The sequence below is a fragment of the Porites lutea genome, chromosome 1 (assembly GCF_958299795.1).
Source record: "Porites lutea chromosome 1, jaPorLute2.1, whole genome shotgun sequence".
Classification (NCBI taxonomy): Eukaryota; Metazoa; Cnidaria; class Anthozoa; order Scleractinia; family Poritidae; genus Porites; species Porites lutea.
The window spans coordinates 18,310,657-18,328,561 of NC_133201.1; the positions used below are offsets into that span (position 1 = coordinate 18,310,657).

At 39.6% G+C, this 17,905-nt stretch overlaps 1 protein-coding gene and 1 pseudogene across 1 annotated transcript; both read left to right on the plus strand.

Annotated features, from left to right (window-relative positions):
* The window catches only part of LOC140946104 (forkhead-associated domain-containing protein 1-like), a 49,457-nt pseudogene extending 43,131 nt beyond the window's left edge, over window positions 1-6,326 (plus strand).
* A 975-nt stretch (window positions 6,327-7,301) lies between these two features.
* Window positions 7,302-14,008, plus strand: LOC140925622 (S-phase kinase-associated protein 2-like). Its single transcript, XM_073375539.1, has 3 exons — window positions 7,302-7,752; window positions 9,494-9,975; window positions 13,745-14,008. The coding sequence occupies exons 1-3, from the start codon at window positions 7,302-7,304 to the stop codon at window positions 14,006-14,008; spliced, it is 1,197 nt and encodes a 398-aa protein (XP_073231640.1).
* Window positions 14,009-17,905: the final 3,897 nt, after the last annotated feature.

A 17,905-nucleotide genomic window follows, 5' to 3' on the forward strand; every position in this document is an offset into this window, starting at 1 on the left:
TGAAATTCCGAGAGTTTTTTGCTAGCAGTGACAAAAAAAGCAATTTAAGTGCGCACGTGATGGCGCGTACTGTCCAGTTACTTAGGCATGACGCGTACTGTCCTATTAGTGCTGAAATCAGTACAATTGATAGCCAATCAGATTTGAGGATCGGCGGCGCTAAATGCAGGGTGCATTCGCAGGCCAGAAAACTGCCCGTCAGAGAAAAACTGAATGTGGTGTCCTTCATTCTCGTATCCGATCTACTCTCACTTAAAACACAGAGAGTTTTGAGAGGTTTGTGAAAGAACCTTGTCGGCAAAAATCAACTAACTTTGTTGGCTTTTTTACTTGTGGCCAGAAATTCGCCATGGATATGGTTGGCGTGATACAAAGAGACAAACACATAGCTGTTACATGGACGAACACAGCAGATACAAGGTGCTGAATGATAAGTATACTATATAATATACAGTAAATATTGTTTCACTGTCCATGCACTTGTTAGTTGTGGCAAAGTTCCCTTTCGTAAACGGTTGCTGCGATTTTTAAGACACTTGTTAGAACATTTTTGACCCGTGATTGAGAGTGTTTCTATTAACAAGAAGGTCAATCGTACACCAGGGTCGAACCCAGACCTTTCCTATCCTAATCCTTCTCCCTTACCACTACACTACAACACCGACCCGCCAAAATTTGGAAAAATTTCGGTACATAAACTAGTAAACTGTCTTTCTTAAAACTGATGCATCAATAATAGGTGACCCGAGCCTTTTCCAAATCTTTTTTTGCAACGACGTTCTTTCTACGACTATTCAAAAACGTAATACACAGATTTAACCAGGGCTAAAAGCGAAGCTCTCGTTAATATACTTTTTGCCCCATTGTAATTTTATTATTGTATATTTGTTATTAGTAAAATCCAACTAGTGGTCTATTATCAACGCTGTGTTCTGATTGGTTGAGCTACTACTAGGCCTTATGTTATAGCCCACTAGTAGCGAAAAGCGTCGGCTTTGAAAACCAAAACAATGGCGGCTGAATCGCGTTTTGCTAGCTAAAGTTGTTTTGTCTCGATATTTTTTACCAGCTAGTTGGATTTTACTAAAACAATCATCTCTCTCGCCCTCATGGCCTCTGAGTCAATAGCCCATGAGGCCGATATTGACTCAGAGCCCATTCGGGCTCGAGTCATAATTGTTAATTATTGTATATTACGACAGAATAGCCCCGTATAGAGGAGACGTAATAAAGTGTATGTTATGTTATGTTATGAGTTACTCAAACAAACAAATGCAATCATATAATGCTAAACGGTGACGGCAACGAGAACGGCAAAAAATATCAATTGTTCTTATTAGCAAAAAAAAAAGCTTTGCAAGTGCAGCACGCTTTTTTGTATATTTATTTGACGTTGTTTTGCACGACGACAACATGAAACGTCCCAGTTACACATCTTGTATAGGAAATGTCGTATGTGCTCACTAAAATTGTTGTTGCTTGTGTCCTTGTTCGCTTTTTTTTTTTCACTACCGCTCATTGTCACCTCACTGGTCGCTAGCATTTCTCATTTTCTCACCGCCTTTCTCTCATGTTTTTCATCCAACGAAATTCGTCTCTTTTGTTTTGTACTTAACGCTTTACCTCTTTCCCTGTTATCCACGCCAGTAATGACAAAAAAATGTAGTCAGACTCGATTTTGTTGTTGTTTTTTTCTCTCTAAGAGGTTCGGGTGGCCATGCGATGACCCGCCAAAAAACCTAGTGTTGCATTTGGGTTGCCATACCTGTTGATTGAATTATCACACATTGGTATACCTGTGGTGCGGACGGAACACGTACGGTCACGTTATTTCCAAATTTTCTCGGATGCATAGATAACCAAATTTCCTTACTCATAGTGCTCCAGTGCTCCGCTGCGCGCTAGACTTTTCATAGTCCCCTATTTTCCTGTAAGATCGTCTAGATCGAGCGCTTTGCGTTACGAGCGGCCATCTTGAATGAGTGTCAAAACTACTAAAGGAGCGGGGGGTGGTTTGGGAGGAAGCGTGAAAAAAAGGGGGACTGTAATAACATCACTGCAGCTCGCGTTCACGGAGCGCGTTGTACCAGCAACGCAGGCGTTTGATTGTTCATTAAACGATACATGTTAATTTGCCTTGACAACGGGTTTTGTTTAAGTTGCCGACACTGACAAGTCGCTGACAAGTCGTCGTTTCTTTTAAACGTACGCTTTCATAACACATAAGGCACATCTTGCGCAAACACACGAAGGATTTTTGGTATTTTGCGGATGAATCACGTAAGCCAACATGCTTTTGAATCAGCCCGGCCAGTGATGTTATTACAGACCCTCTATTTTTCTTTCTTCCTCCCAAACCGCCCCCCGCCTCCTTAGTAGTTTTGACACTCATGCAAGATGGCAGCCCGTAACGCAAAGTGCTCGATCTTGACGATCTTACGGGAAAATAGGTGACTGTGAACAGGCTACTGCGCGCACTCTCCTTTACTTCTGGCCTTATTGTAACTTAATTAATCCGGGGAATGTATTACATGTACCTTACCAATGGTAGCGTCGACCGTTAAAAATGGCAACGACCGTAACGAAGGGGAAATAGGCGTCGTCGTGATTTGTTACCTTTAGTGAATGATTATGGAGGTGAGTCAGATGCCAAGACAAAGCATCTATAATTCTTATTCTGCCTCAGCCTTCGGCTCAATTGATAGCACTTTCCTCGACCTTGATTATTCCGAATATCACACGAACCTCATCCAATAATTGTTTATAATTAAGTATGTAATTTCCGTTACAGGAGGAACTTAAAAAGAAAAAGGCAGCAGAGAAACTTAAGAGGAAAAATTACGAAATAGAGTCACTCAAAAAGGTAAGAAATGTGGGAGATTTTTTCATGTATTTACGGTATGATGCGGTCGTCCTGGATTGGTAATATTTAATTCTGTAATCTATAACTGACTTCAATTAGCTTTACTTAATTTCAGACTACATTACAGAAGAAGATCGGCGACAACATTGTTGAGACATTTTCCTCAAATGGTGTAACTTCGGAGAACAAAACAATCCACACCTCTCCTCTGTCCCCTCCATTCAAAGTTGGGGTGTTTTATACTTTCTACAAGTAACTTGAACAGCAACACAGCCTTGTACCGAGGGGGTGGCAAAAAGTTAGACAGGCCCTTTAGGGCAAAGTGTCTCAATTAATTTTGTCGCCAATGGTAGATAGAGAGTTATGCAAGTTATAAAGTGTATCTAATGAATAATGGTAAAAGTAGAATTTTATAAAAGCTTTTGAGAATGTGTTTAGTGGCTACAGTGGCATATCGTGTAGAGATGATGACCACACAGAAAATAAGAAAGATCTGTTTCAGCCTCAAAGTGCCAATTCAGCCCCGCAGGCCGATGTCTGATCCAGCCCCTCCTGAAGTCATTCAACACAGTTCAAGCGAAAACAGCCCAATCTAAAGGCTCTTGCAGCCTACGCTGGGGCTTCATTTCAGCCATTGCGTCCAAATCAACCCTAGGTAGCTGGACTGTATTGGCCCTGATTTATGGGAGCTAAATTAGACTCAAAAATAGGACTGTATTTTACTTACCAAAACGGCCCCATTTTTAGGGCTAAAACAGATCTTTCTGATTTACAGTACACCTACTTTATAACTGAAATCCTCTCTTGCTGAAATGCAGAGGGAAATTTGGTTGAAGCCTTGTTTTTCGTACATTTCAGCATTTTCCCCTTAAAATCTTGACGAAACTTCATTGGGTCTAAAACTGCTGAATTAAAATTTATGGAAGGTGCTAAATTGGTCGCCTGTGTACAGCCCCCCCCCCCCCCCCGCCTCCTCCCTCCTCTTTTGCTGAGGGAAGGGGGGTCTGTACACGGGCTACTCAATGTGCTGCTCTGTCATTGGTTAAGGCGCGGCGTTTCTAAGATCTCTGCGCGCCTTCGAAACTGTGGTTGCGTTGTCTGTGCTAAACTAAATCTGCCTACTTTTTTACTTGTAAACTCTTTTCTTCCCCTCTTTCGTCAATTCTCAATTCACCCCATTTTCCCTAAAAATTCAATCTCAATGCCCCTATAAATGACTACGCGTGATGTGAACGTGTAGAAGCTAAGGTGTCTGAGGTTGTATTTTGTTAATTTATAGGAACTTATATCCGCTGACCGAGAACTGAATGAAACTGCAGTCAAGTTGCAACTTCTTGAGTCCAGCAGGGTAAGTGGTACTCTGTTTTGTACATGTATTAACCTTCCTTAGCGGACATTGTTTTGGCTCAAAACATAAACAGGTTTTCACAAAATTGAACTTTGTTATCTCTGACAACACATAGTTCCATTCCCGATGTCAATGGTCATTAAGGGACACTAGTACCAAGAATATTGTGTTTTTTTTCCTTCAATCTTCTTGATGTGTTTCCCTCCGTGGAGCAGTCATATTTGACTAAGCCATTTACTGGTAGGCGTGTTTTAGTTACTATCATTCGAAAGTCTACCATTTCGTCAAGCCTCTGAAGTCGCCGAAGCCCGAAGTTCTGGACCAGTTAAACTTGTTCTCTATCGTCAAACTGGTTTTTCGAGTGCGAGCATCTGTTTATTGATAAACCGCTGCACCCGTTGTAACAAGCGCAGACGTGGGTTGGAAACTGTGTCTTAGCAACAAGCAGCACATGCTCATGCTTACCCGATTAATGCAGTCTTTCCAAAGGGTGGAAAATTAGAAATTCATGACAAACGTATTCGTTTTTATTCTGTTTCAGAATAATCTAACGTCTCGCAGTGGTCATAGTGAAGATAGCGCTTTACTAGATTATGATGAGTGAATGAGTTACTGCATCTCCGCTACACAGGACTGACGAGTATGAGCCCACGATACCATAAAGGTTGTTCACGCCCTCCGCTTAGTATGATCAATGGTCATACACGTGATCTGCGCGTGCCAAGCAAGCAATCCGGCGTGATATTAGTCGTATCTACAATATTCTGAGCGGGAAGTTTGCCTCACATCATGGGAAAAACTTTTACTTTTCTTAATACTTGAACATAGTGTAAATAAAATGAAAAACATCAGAATATGCAATCATAGGACAAAAGGACGATCCAGTTGTTTTCAATGGCAACCTGGCTTGACTGAAAGAGTGAAATAGAGTGTGTTAAAGATTATGCAGTGGCAGTATGTTAAGCCGAACCCCTTTAGATTAACTTGTGTAAATACAAACGAATTTATTTTAAAAATAAATAATCGCGACTGATAACAAAGGTGATGCACAGCGAAGTTTTTCGCAGATACTATCAGTTTGACCAATCAAGTATAATAACGCACAGTTTCTCGTTCCCCCTTTTTTTTAAGCGGCGGTTGTTCACAAAAACAATTCAAATTTGTTTTTTTAATTCAATATTTGTCTTTTTCCGTTTAAAGCCTCCTCATAAAGAATTGTTTTGTTATGAGCCAGTTTTGCCTTAGTTTCTATTTAATACCTGGTTGTCGACTCTACATGTACGTACCTTTTTCCCTAGTGGAGAAAAATAAATTGATATATGAGATCTAAAGAGGATCCCCCGTTAATTTATAACCCTCTGGCAAGTCCTCACTCCCCCAAAAAATTCTATCATGGCAGATTTTATGAATTGACGTCTTCGTTATATGGCTGTAAGGTATAATTTATTACGGCCACGTTTTTTGCATCCAGTGGATGTTGGACATAAGTTGTTTTCATTTCCAAGGTGTTGGAATGGAAAATGACTTGTTGTCCAATACTTAGGGTGTGTTCGATTGGGAAATCTGGATTTAGATTTAAAATCCGGATTTCGGATTTGCAATAAAACGCCAAATCCAAAAACGGATTTCAACGCTGAGAAATCTGTTTTTGGATTTCCTATTTACTGTTCGATTGGGAAATCCGAAAAGGGATTTGAAACTGACTGTCCTTATGAACAGTGATCTTGCGCGCGCGCATATAATAAGCAAAAAAAGACCGCCGTTCACGAGAACAGTTTTGCAAATCCGGGTTTCCCAATAGAACGCAATCTTATATTGGGTTGGCAGGCTCCGAGAAAGCTTCCTCTTTTCTCACAGAGTCTCAGTAAAGCGTTTTGAATAATCATATTCGATGTGTAAAGTGAGTTCAGCTCGTGACCTGCAACCATCTCTCCAGGGTAAAAGGGCTCTTCGAAAAGGAGAGTAATGTTACTTTAACACAGAATTTTTGTTTAACTTTTGATTGTGCAGCCGGTGAAAATACGATTAATGTATTAGGTACACTGATGTCTAGGGATGTTATGCATGTGAAAGAACAATAATTCACAGAATAGGAAATAAAATTAGATTGAAGGGAATCGGTTTTCTTGACAGTTTTGTGGATACGTTATGCAGTACTACACCACATCATCTGCTCATGTTGCGGACTGTGCCCTTTATGGAGGCTTCAGCTGTGGACATACTTTTTGTAATTGCGATGTTGGGCAATGTATTTATTAGGCTGATTTAGCAACAGAACGGGAAAGTCATTTGACGACGGGAAAGCGCGCGGAAAGGACTAATCTCGACTTCTAGTGCCCAATTTCCCACTCCGCCATTAGTCAAGCCAGTTATTTGGTTTGCGCGCGTCGTTGTCAACTGACGTTCCCGTTCAATTGCTAAATCAGCCTCTGACGCCTGCCTTTTCCGTATAGTTTATGCGCGCGCATTCTCGTCAACGTCAGTATACCAATGAATGTAACACCCTGAAATGCGTGCGGCAAATTGCAAAAACGGTATTTACGCGGTGTCATACTTTAAGGAAATGTTCTTTCTTGAATTCCTCAGTCCATTTATTCGGATAGTCTTTTTGTTTCCTTCACATTGGCCTCTTTTCCCTTCAGTAGAAATTCTTAGATGAAGAACACTGTTCGGTATGCACGGAAAAATCTATTCAGATGTGGACTCTTTTGTTTTGATTGAACCTCTTCGTAAAGTAAATCACAATTTGACTAGTTCCTAGGTTTCCGCACAGCCTACGTGTTTCCGGTCACGTGGTACCAGCGAGTTTGTGTGTTCCCCTCCGTTCGTCTTGGTAGGTGCTACACAGGGACTAAGAAATATCACTTTATCCTGTGAATGGAACTGTTACTTTAGTGTTGCCATTAAACGTTTGTTTGCGCGCGCATGTTATATACGTCACAAACAAAAACAGCATTTCTAGCAAAATTCTTTTACTACTGGTTACAAGTTACTTGAAGTTGAAATATAACTTCTATTCCTACCCATAAAAATACACTAATTAATGATTATTTCAAATGAAGAATCAGCTAAAAACTGCAAGTGGCAACCATGGATTCCTTACCAGATGACGTTTGGTTGGAGGTGTTTTCTTTTCTTTCTCAGAAAGATCTTCTCAGAGCTGCTCTTGTTTGTCGGACCTGGAAAAGACTGTCACGTGACAGCTCTCTCTGGTCATGCCCTGATCTCCAACCGTACGCCAGATCGCTCAGAGAGGATATTATACTGAGGCTTTTGAATACCATGTTTGCACCCCTCGGTAGACAACTCAGCCTCAGTAAGAATTTGGTGACCACGGAGATTTTAAAAACCATATTTGAAACCTGCCATCGACTGCAAAGTTTAAGTCTGAACAACAGCAGATTCCATTCCATCGGGCCTTGGCTTGAAAGGACAGTGGATCAGGTGGAAACCTTAATATTTCTGGATTTAAGAAACGCAAGTGGATTCGCTGCTGGAATTGAGGATATCTTGCAAAAAGCATACAACTTGAAATACCTAGGTAAGTAAATCGGTGTCTTTGTTTAGCGCAGATAACAAGGAGAAGATGTATTGGTCGCTTATTACTAGTGACACTTTTCATTGGTATTTCCCAAAGTAAGAAGCTTTACTGATCTAACAATTCATCGATTTTCTTCAGATCTGGCGTCCCTTGAGTTGTAGCATTGACAGGGTTCATTTTACCAGCATTTAATAAACAATAATTGGATGATGTTTTTATATTAAAACTTATAGATACCTTAACTTTAGACTTGCTCACATGTCGAGCACGCAGTTATTCTCGAGCGCGGATCCCAAGCTAGAAATTCTTTATGTTTTTCGGCGACAAAGCGAGCGACGGAGAGAGCTGGAACCTACTACCGGAACCGGAAACGAAAAGCGACGGACTTTGAAAAAGTCTACCGTAACTATTATCGATAACCTCACAAAAAAAACGAATTTCTTGATTGTTTTATTGTACATAGTTTTTAGAAAAACGCACGGAACACAGTTCATTATTTCTCATAAAAAATAGGATATAAAGTGTAGAAATTCAGCTTGGAAATCATGCATTCCACGCACAACCCACAGATTCACATAAATTTAAGCTAATGCAGAAAGCGTAGTACGAGGTAGCATAATCACAATCATCAATCACCTCATGGAGATGGAAAGTAATTCTGAGTTCCACGCACATGAAGATGAATGTCAGCAAATGTCGATAGGCCTACCTTTTCCTGGTTGGTCAAACTGTGTGACATTTTTCGATCAATTAAACAAACCACACAAATCGTCAAATTGATTGAACAGTTAGGGCGGGTGTCATGAGTCGGCCCTAGCCAGCCAGACCACTCCACCCGTAGAGAGAATTTCTCTACTAATCAGCACTATCCCATCAAGTTCTTCCCCAGGGTCTTCCCCGCCCCTCCTATTTTCTATGGAAAAAGCCCTGGGAATGAGGTAAGCATGGCTTAAACTCCTTAATTAGCCTGAGTTATAGGCGTCTACAGTTATTTCGAAAAAAGTTGTCGGAAAAAGTGCACGCGACAATCCCGAAAGGTATTGTGGGTGGTTTTGAGATCACTGTTCTTCATAGAAATTTTGAAAGGATGGCACGAGAGGCGATAGACTATGTTTCCCAGTGCTAAAGCGAAGCAGCAAAAGTAGGTTGGACAGCTACAATGTCAGAAACAGTGTATGGGTCATATCCCATATTACCTTTCTGGAATACCGCGTGTACTTTTTTCCGAGAGCCTTTCTCAAAATAGCTGTATACAGAAAAGGGAAAGGCGCGCAAGAACTTATGTAGTTTATTGGTACTTGATGTCGCGGGTCTTTCATTTCGTGTTCTTCTCGCTTGTTAAGAAACTGCGAAATTAAAGACACCCGAATTTAAATCCTCGCGAAATTTAATGCCGGTGTCGAAAATTCACTGAGAAAAATGAAAATAACAATGTTAATGTGACAACCAATGTATATATCGATAAGTAAAAAAATCTGGTTTTAGTTTTTTTCACTTCCTTTTTGTATCTTCGATTGTGACAACGTTTTAACTCCTAAAGACTAATTTTTAAGTAGGTGTTTTGCTTTTTCTAGTGTTAAAAGGATATTTTAAATTATGCACTTTGCTTTTTCCAATTTATTTCAAAATTTAAGAAAGTTCAGAGTCATTTCGAAAAATAAAATGAAGTTGAGTAATTTAAAATCAGGTTTATTGCTCGAACTGAAAATTGCTCCATCTTCTTTTTATTTTCGTTCTGCAGGTCTTCACTGTTGTATCAGTCCTCGACTGTTTAGAAGCATTTTCAGCAGAAAACACCAGCTCCGTTTCTTAGACTGTACACAATGTGACTGGGTCACTGATGATAGTATCCAGATTGTTGCTGAGAACTGCCCCTTTATGGAATCTTTAACGCTCGCAAAGTGTCGCAATATCCAAGGGAAATCATTATCAAGTCTATTGAGCAACTGCCCAAAGCTAAAGACGCTCATATTAGAAGGGACCCATATAAAAGACGAATACCTGGGAACAGCCGACTGGGAAAACACCAATATCATTGAGTTAAACGTGCTAAGCTGTTATCGACTATCATTTTCCGGTCTTTCAGCGGTATTACCAAAACTAAAGCGCCTGCGCTACTTAAAGTGCGCGCTGACCGATGAAATTCTTCGTCTCATAGTGGACGGCTTTCCGTTGTTAGAGGTTTTCTTTCTTCATCGACGCTATCCAGTTACCGTTCAAAGCGTCAGTGATTTGCTCTTTCACTGTCCGAGTGTTACCTGCTTAGATATTTCATCTATTCCCTTAGCGTTTGTTTATTTTGAGACCTTTTTACCCCGTATGCCCCGGCTTCAACAGTTAAGCTTTGCAGGTAACGAACTCTTGGGTACAGAGAACATTATACGCTCGCTTGCAAGAAATTGCATTGACTTACAAGTGATATGTGTTAATTATTTTCACTCGACAAACAACTTCGAAATCGAGCGCTCCTTTGTATTTTTGCTTCAAAGATGCCGTAAGCTCAAGGAAGTTATTTTAAACGGTTTGTTCGTGAACAATTTAGTTGTGTCTATACGGAGCTTAGGGTATTATGTGTGTGATAGAGACGACATATTGGTAGCAGAAAATAAACACTTTTTTCTTCCTGGACCTCAAAACAGTCTTGATAATGTCAAGTTATAGGATTATACAATACTGTTACTTAACAAATAGATTGAGATTGCCATAGGTAGGGCTTTTTCACCAGTATATGAAAGAACAATAAAATAAGATAACAAAACACTCCTGATTCCGCTGAATTTTAGGTGTGAAGTAAAATGTTCCCATTTATAGTAAAAGAAAGGATATAGTCGTCACATTTACATATTTGCTTTTTAACTCTGCGAGCTTTCGCATTTTTATACAAACTTCACGTTTCGTTTGCTAGTCATGATTTCTCAAAAGTGATCTAAAGTGACAGTTACAGGTTATGACGAGACTATTAATTTTATACAAAATGATGCAAGGGGTCTGGAAATTAGATTAAGAATTCCAAATTCTTAACAGTAATGAATTCAAAAGGAAGCAGCTAATAAAACATCAGCTTTTCACTGCTGATGTTGACATCAGGAGCTGGCTTAAGATCTTGCGTAAACGATGTTTCATTTTATCTTGCAATAGTCGGGGAGCTTGGGCCGTTTTGCTCAACCCAGAGGACAGAAAAGGTTTGACGAGGGAATTTGATAGATTAAAGCACCCTCTTGTTGGCTAAGTAGTTCGTGGTCCTAAAAAACTCTCCAACATTTGACAAATTAAAAGAGTTGGAATAGCAGCGATGAACAGCGCGAATTCCGCACTTTTTGGATGACGTTTTCGCTGCCGTTTCTGTCGTCTTTGCTTACAGTGAAAATAAGTTTATCATGAAAGCGAGGCTGAAAGTTGAAACCAAACAAATTATCGGAAACGCACTCCACAAGAAAACCAACATGCTTATATATCTCATTCTGAGACGTCTCCAAGATATACTTTAAACAAAACCACCGCCGTTTTAGTAATAGTGAGCGATATGATAAATACCGTCCTCTTGTGGAGATGTGTCACAGTATCTTTGTTCAACGGGTGATACAATCTTGAAGGTTTTTTATGGAGTATGCTGAGTGTTTTTCGTGTTTAACGATCCATTTTCAGACAAAAGGAACTTATTTCTTTCAAATTGTTTCAATTTTTTACGGAAAATCCAGGGCTAAGCTAAGAAAAAAGGAGCCGTTGGTAGGAGATTAAGGGAAGATAATCGCCACCTTTCAAACCAAAATTTTTCACAATATCACAGAAAATATGTACACCCCAGAGCATCCTACTGAGGGGTCGGAACTTTTAAAAATACCCTTCCATATCCTTATCCTTTTAAAAATATCGTCAAGGAATCAATAAATATGTGTTCTATGTAACCAACTGGAAAACGAAAATTAAGAAGCGTAAATTCGTCAAAGATTTCAAAAAAAGTAGTGTATCGCATTTACAAATACTTACTTCTTTCTTTTACTCCCATATTTGAGTTATAGTATTTTCATAATAATGTCCGTGATGGAGGAATATCCCTTATGAAATTCATTTATTCTTTCTTAACTCTTTCAGTAGCGGCTATTTCAGCTATATTTCATACAAACTTAAAAGGGGAAGTAAATAACGGACTACTTTCTTAAAATCTTCAGGTCAGAAATCATTGCGTGAATTCGTCAATCTGATCCAATATCCATTTCCCAGTTACAGATAAGACATAAAATTTTTCTTCAAGTTTGTGTGTCGCTTCTCTCACAAATTTGAAGCAAAATGTCAAGTTAATACGGGAAAATACCTCTCCTGTCAATGATGAGTAACAAAAAAAAAATAAAACATATTTATCGATAATTATTGTTCCTTGATGATATTTTAGTTTTGTTGGTTATGTAGTTTTTTCCTATTTTTTGTAATAAAGGGTCAGGGTGTTCTGGGGGGAGTCCGACCCGTTGGGGGTGTTCCTGGGTGTGTCGGGGTGTCCTGAGATAGTGTTCTGGGAGTGTTCCGGGCCTAGGGCCCGTTTCTCGAAAAGCCCGGAAACTTTTCGGGCCCGAAGGCAAATTTATTAAAAATCAAAACTTGTTGAATAGTAGCACAGTTCCTGGCTTACAAACCAGTCAATTTTGCTTTGTTAACTGATAGTTTCATTGTGTCATTGTTAAAATTCTTGAAGCTTTGATCTTGAATGTAAATACAGCAAGCACAAAATAGCTCTCCAAGCCCAAAAAGCTCCCGGGACTTTCGAGAAACAGGCCTCCTGGTTTTGCAGACAACCAACGTTTGTATGACGTTTGTATGGTGGAGTCGTGTTCGTGCACCCCCCCCCCCCCCCACATTCAATCGTCTGTTATATTTCACGATTTTGTTAAGCAATAGCTTCTCTCGCTTTTAACGTACCATCTTTTTAAAATAACTTTCCTAATTTAAAGGCGCTCTTTCCAGCAGTGTTAATGGATATTCACTGACTGGCTTTTATTAAAACGTGTAGCCTGGCGATATCGCTAAAAAAAAAAAAAAACGCTTGCTATGCAAGCTAGGTAAAGTGCAACGTGAACCCCTTACCAGTCGGCTACCAATAGGGTACTAACAGGGGTGCTGGGTACTACATAAACTACAACATATGTGTAATTAGGGAGTTTACGCAACGACAACGGCGACGGCTACGAAAACGTCACCTATAAAGTGAATCTGCGCTGCCTCAAACTTTATCGTGTTTATTCCATCTCGTTTAATTCGTCAAATGTTGGCAAAGTTTTTTGGAGTTGAATTCTTAAGGACTGCATCAAAGTTCAGGAAAAGAAAAAGAAAGTTGTTGTCTTTTGCTCCCGTCCTCGACAGAACGTGAAATTAGGCAGTTTCACGTTGTAGTCGTGCAACGACGGCAGAGAAATGTACAAAAAAGCGTGATGCACGTGTAAAGTTGTTGTTGTTGTTTGTCCGAGTGTCTAAACCTCTCGCTCGCTTTTTTTTTTGCCATTCTTATTGCCGTCGTTGTAGTCGTTGTGTAAACTCCATATTATGTAGGATCATGTAGTTTTAGCTGCAACCAGCAAGTGAAACAAGAATTTCAGAAGAAGTCTATAAATCTTCCCAGAAACAGTCTAGACTTCAGTTCCCAAGAGCCAGCACCAGCCTGTGTACAGACGCCCCCCTCCCCTGGGGAGAGAGAGTCTTTCTCTCCGATTTTTTCTGAGGGGAGGGGGCGTCTGTACACAGGCTAAGCCAGCACGACCATTTTACTTTTAGGAAACAGATTTTTGGGGCCAGATCCACTGGGTTCCTCTGAGCAATGTGAAAATGGTTACAATGATCTCCTCGATGGTACGGGATTTTTGCCTCTCCTCCCATCCAACCCCGACCCCACCCTCCTCCGGAGAGCTTATTGAAGGTCAATCCGCTGAGTGTGTTTAATGCAGGCTCTCACTACGTGGGCGCTCGTCCCCAGTGTTTTCTCGTTTTGTTATCGTGTTATTCATAGGCAGCTGAACTAGCCACATGCAAACAGCTGAAAGTTGGTGAGCAGTTCATTGTATCGGAATTCAAACCCATTGCTGAAATGCAACTATCCAAGAGATGCTCAGAAGGCACTTCATGCTTTCGGTGGAGTGAAAAGTTTCAAGACCTGGTTGACATTCTTCATGGCATGTTGAAGCGCGTTCCGAAGGACAACCGTACCACGAGGATCAACAACACATGTAAGTCTTTCGAGGTATTCTTAGGTCTTAGCGACGTAATTGCCTAATTTTTAAAGAGAAGTGGAGTAATTGTACTGTAAAATTTCCGAAATTTCCTTTAAACACGTCGTCTAGAACACTGCCGAAAAAGAAGGGGCTTGCCTTTTTATCTGTCTTATTTGACAATGTAACTTAATGCTTCTGTTTCGTCGATCAATTTCTAAATTCCGAAAGCAGTCAGAGTGCAGCGTTTAACGTCGTTTGCCCAGGTGTTTTTTAGGCTTGTGTCGTCTGAACGCACTAAAAGTCAAGTTCTATGGAGCCTTTTGTTACGTATTTTTGTGTGCTTATTTAACTTAGCCTGCTTTTTAAATAATCAATATGCCAGCTGGGTTGTGTCAGAGAAAATTCCACTTCCATACACCCAAATATTTGTGCAATAAACAAGCATGGGTAAATTTTGAAAAATTTGCAAGTGGTTAGTTATTCAAAATTACCCAAGAAAAATCATGTAAGCATGTAATCTTATGAATAATATGCCTAAAAAAACAACTGCAACAACAACATTTTGACAGTAAGTGCACGTTTTTTACTTCATTCATCTGATTTGCTGAAACAGATTTCGTTTGTCAAGCTTTTACAACACCAACACATTCAAATCATTCAGTGAAGAACTAAGGAATGTGTGACGATTGATCTTACACCATTAAAACCTTTTACAGCAAACTCAGATTACAATAATCAGGGAAGATGCGGGGGCAGAGCAGCAGTTTACAGGCTTGTTTACAACAGATTGTGACCTTAAAAAATCCTTTAAAACGTTCTTGTTTGAGCTGGTACTGGAATGTTTACAAACACAAGCTGAGGCACCTTCCCTTTTGTTGTGCAAATTTAGGGATGATGTTATCAACATTAACATCATTTCTTTGTGTTTATAAATCGCCCAGGATGAAATCGCTCATCTTTCATCGTAATACGTAGCAAAGTTTTTATTCTTTTCATCGAGATGAAACTGCATTCAGCAGCACACACCGAAACAGGTTAAGCAATGGAATTTAATTGTCTTAACTACCGCATAGATTCCTGGATAGAAAACAGCAGTGGTTTGATCAACTAGCTCCACAAGAGTCTCTGAAAGAGATCATCAGGTAGCCTGTTTGACCAGTTACATGTAGATCAGTTTGCTTGACTTTTGAGTTTTTCTCTTTCTTCAATCATGAGCACCAGAGTGGAACAAACAATTTTAGTCAGCATTTATTTACTTTCAATTGTTCTCTATATCTTTAATGTTTGTCATTGAAAACAATACTGCATCTGTTCACTAGGGGTACATTTCCTGCAAAATTCTTGATGATACTGCGACACACGTGCCGCTAATAGTTTTCTTCAGCTTACCTGGACATGGTTAGGTCAATGATTTCCCAGTTGAGCAACACATTAAAGTAGTCTTTGATAAACTTTTTCGACATTTATATATACAGAGTAAACAAAAAAAAGAAAGCTTTTGAATGGAAAAACCTTTCAGGTAAATCTAGAAAGGAATGATAATAAGTCAGGGTCCATTCTTTGTGGCAACAAAATTAATCTGTTTGCATGAATTTCCCCAGTTTTTGATGGATTACCTTACATTTCAAGAATGTTTTGAATTTATCACATTCCACTAGTCAAAGTGCTGTATTTTTTGTGATGCACAATAAAAGGTTGAGTCATGACACTACAAATGGCTTTTACTTGTACATATGTAAAAAACAAAAACAAAAACAAGTCCTACCAATTTCTCAAGTACACATGTGCAGATTTATGTAAAGGACACTGTCCCCCTGAGGTAAAAGTTCAATCAGAATTGGAAAATTAAACAAGACTTAACCTGTAAGTTGAAGTTTGATGGGAATTCTATAATGTGATGAACAGAGTGTGAAGATCACATGAGATAGCATAGTGCATGCGCAAGGCCATTTTTTAAAGCTGTGGGTGTGAGAAGAGAAATCACCTCCTATGAATACAATCAAAGGTGTTGTATCATTAGTACATAACGTTTATTTGATTGAAAATCCCCATGGGTGGGAGATGTTATGTCTCTTCTTTCGGAAAACAAGCTCCTTACACTTACAGGGATTACATTTCGTTAAATTGCTACTAGACCACTCTGAAAACTTATTAATAAGTTCAGGTGCTGAGTCATTGTTCGCAAATACAGAAACAACCTTATTGTGCAGTCATCAGCATATTTAAAGCATACAGTCTCTCCATCCACAGTAATCTCTAAGTCATTCAGAAAGGTACTAAATAAATATGCTCTGCTTACACTTCCTTGTGTAGTACCCTTACAATCAGGTTGCAAAGAAAGTCAGTTTTACAGCCTGTCATTTGGGCAAGCTGTAGCTAGCATGTACTAGCCCACAAGTCATTTCAGCTAGACCCAAACCCTTTTTGATTAGCGGCATTGATTACAATCCTTCTGTAATTTGAAATTCCCTAAAAAACAGCACTTGCCCGTCGCCCAAGTTAAGAACAAAATTCACTAACTTGATAGCGAAATCCACTAGCCCCGAGCTATCATACACGACTTCCTTTGCACGCTGACAATGTATTTACATGCTTCCAATCACATTTAACATTATTATATGCAATGTACCACCTTTGCATTCTGTACTGCAATTGACAAGATATAGGTTTGGTAGGATGCCTTTAAGTTTGTTAGAGAATTAAATGCCTTGTTGCTAAAACCCATAGTGAACACCCTAACAGCCACGCAATTGGTATCATCCAGAAACTTGCACACTTTATGCTGAATCATAATTAGGGCATCTGTACATGAACCGCCTTCCTTCACCACAATTTTCTGAGCATGAAGGCTGTATACAACTTTATCAAAGGCAGGAGTGATGACAGGTGTCACATTGATTCCATGGTAGTCTCCATTGCAAGGAACTGTTGTTCAGATTCTCTTAAGGTTTTGGTGCATTGAAGTTATGCTCTTAGTGTATGCAGTGTGCATAGTTGCAGGTCAGGCTTCAATTCCTGGATTACAATAGGTGACCCTGGGCATCTGGGTTTGTTTGTTTTGGTATGACTTGTAGGTTGAAATAATTATGAATGACGAATCTGTGAGATTCATAGCATCAATATATTCAACAGGTGGATCAATTGTCCTCTTTGACCCATATCCAGTAATAGCAACATTATCAGCTTTAATGTTGGGTGTTTGAGTGACAGTTGTTCTAGTGGAGTAAGGGTGGCCAGATATTTAAGAACTGTTAATGCATCCCATATTTCCCTGTACCTTCAATGGAGGACAAAAGAACTCGGGACTGTGTGAAAAGCCCTTCCAAGCAATTGTTACGTAGGACCCTGCTCCTAATGGACAATTTTTTGTTCAACTCTGGGTTTATACCGTCGTCCCCTCACTCATTTTCACCCATTTTGCTCCAAATTCAACTTTGTTTGGGGTGGGAGGGGAGGGGTCACTAGTTTTAGTAATATCACTGGAAAGGTCCCAGCACTCCATTGTCTGAAAACCACTTTGTTTAGAAAACTGGACGTTGCCTTGTGAGCTGTTGCACAGTGAATACCTTTATGCTGGAATTGATCTTTTGATGACGGTATGATATATTTTTTCAGACCAGAACAGCTATTCTTTTGCTCTAAGAGTGCTGGAAATAATCACGACATTTAACCGTAACACCATATAAAGCACTTTTCTGTTATATGTTTGCAAAGTTTCTTCCTTGTCTTTGTAAAAAGCAATGTAGCATCAGTAACACTTTCGGCAACAGTTCCAGACATGTCAAATGGTAGATATTTTATAGTATCTTGAACATTGATGCCAAATAAGACAGTGTAACGGAATCTCGAGGTTGCGTTACACTGAGTAGTTGAGCGCCTGTTAACATGTCTTGCTTCAGTTCTCGGCTATTTAAGTGAATATATATGTCCTTGGAAATCTGATTTAATTATCATCAAAC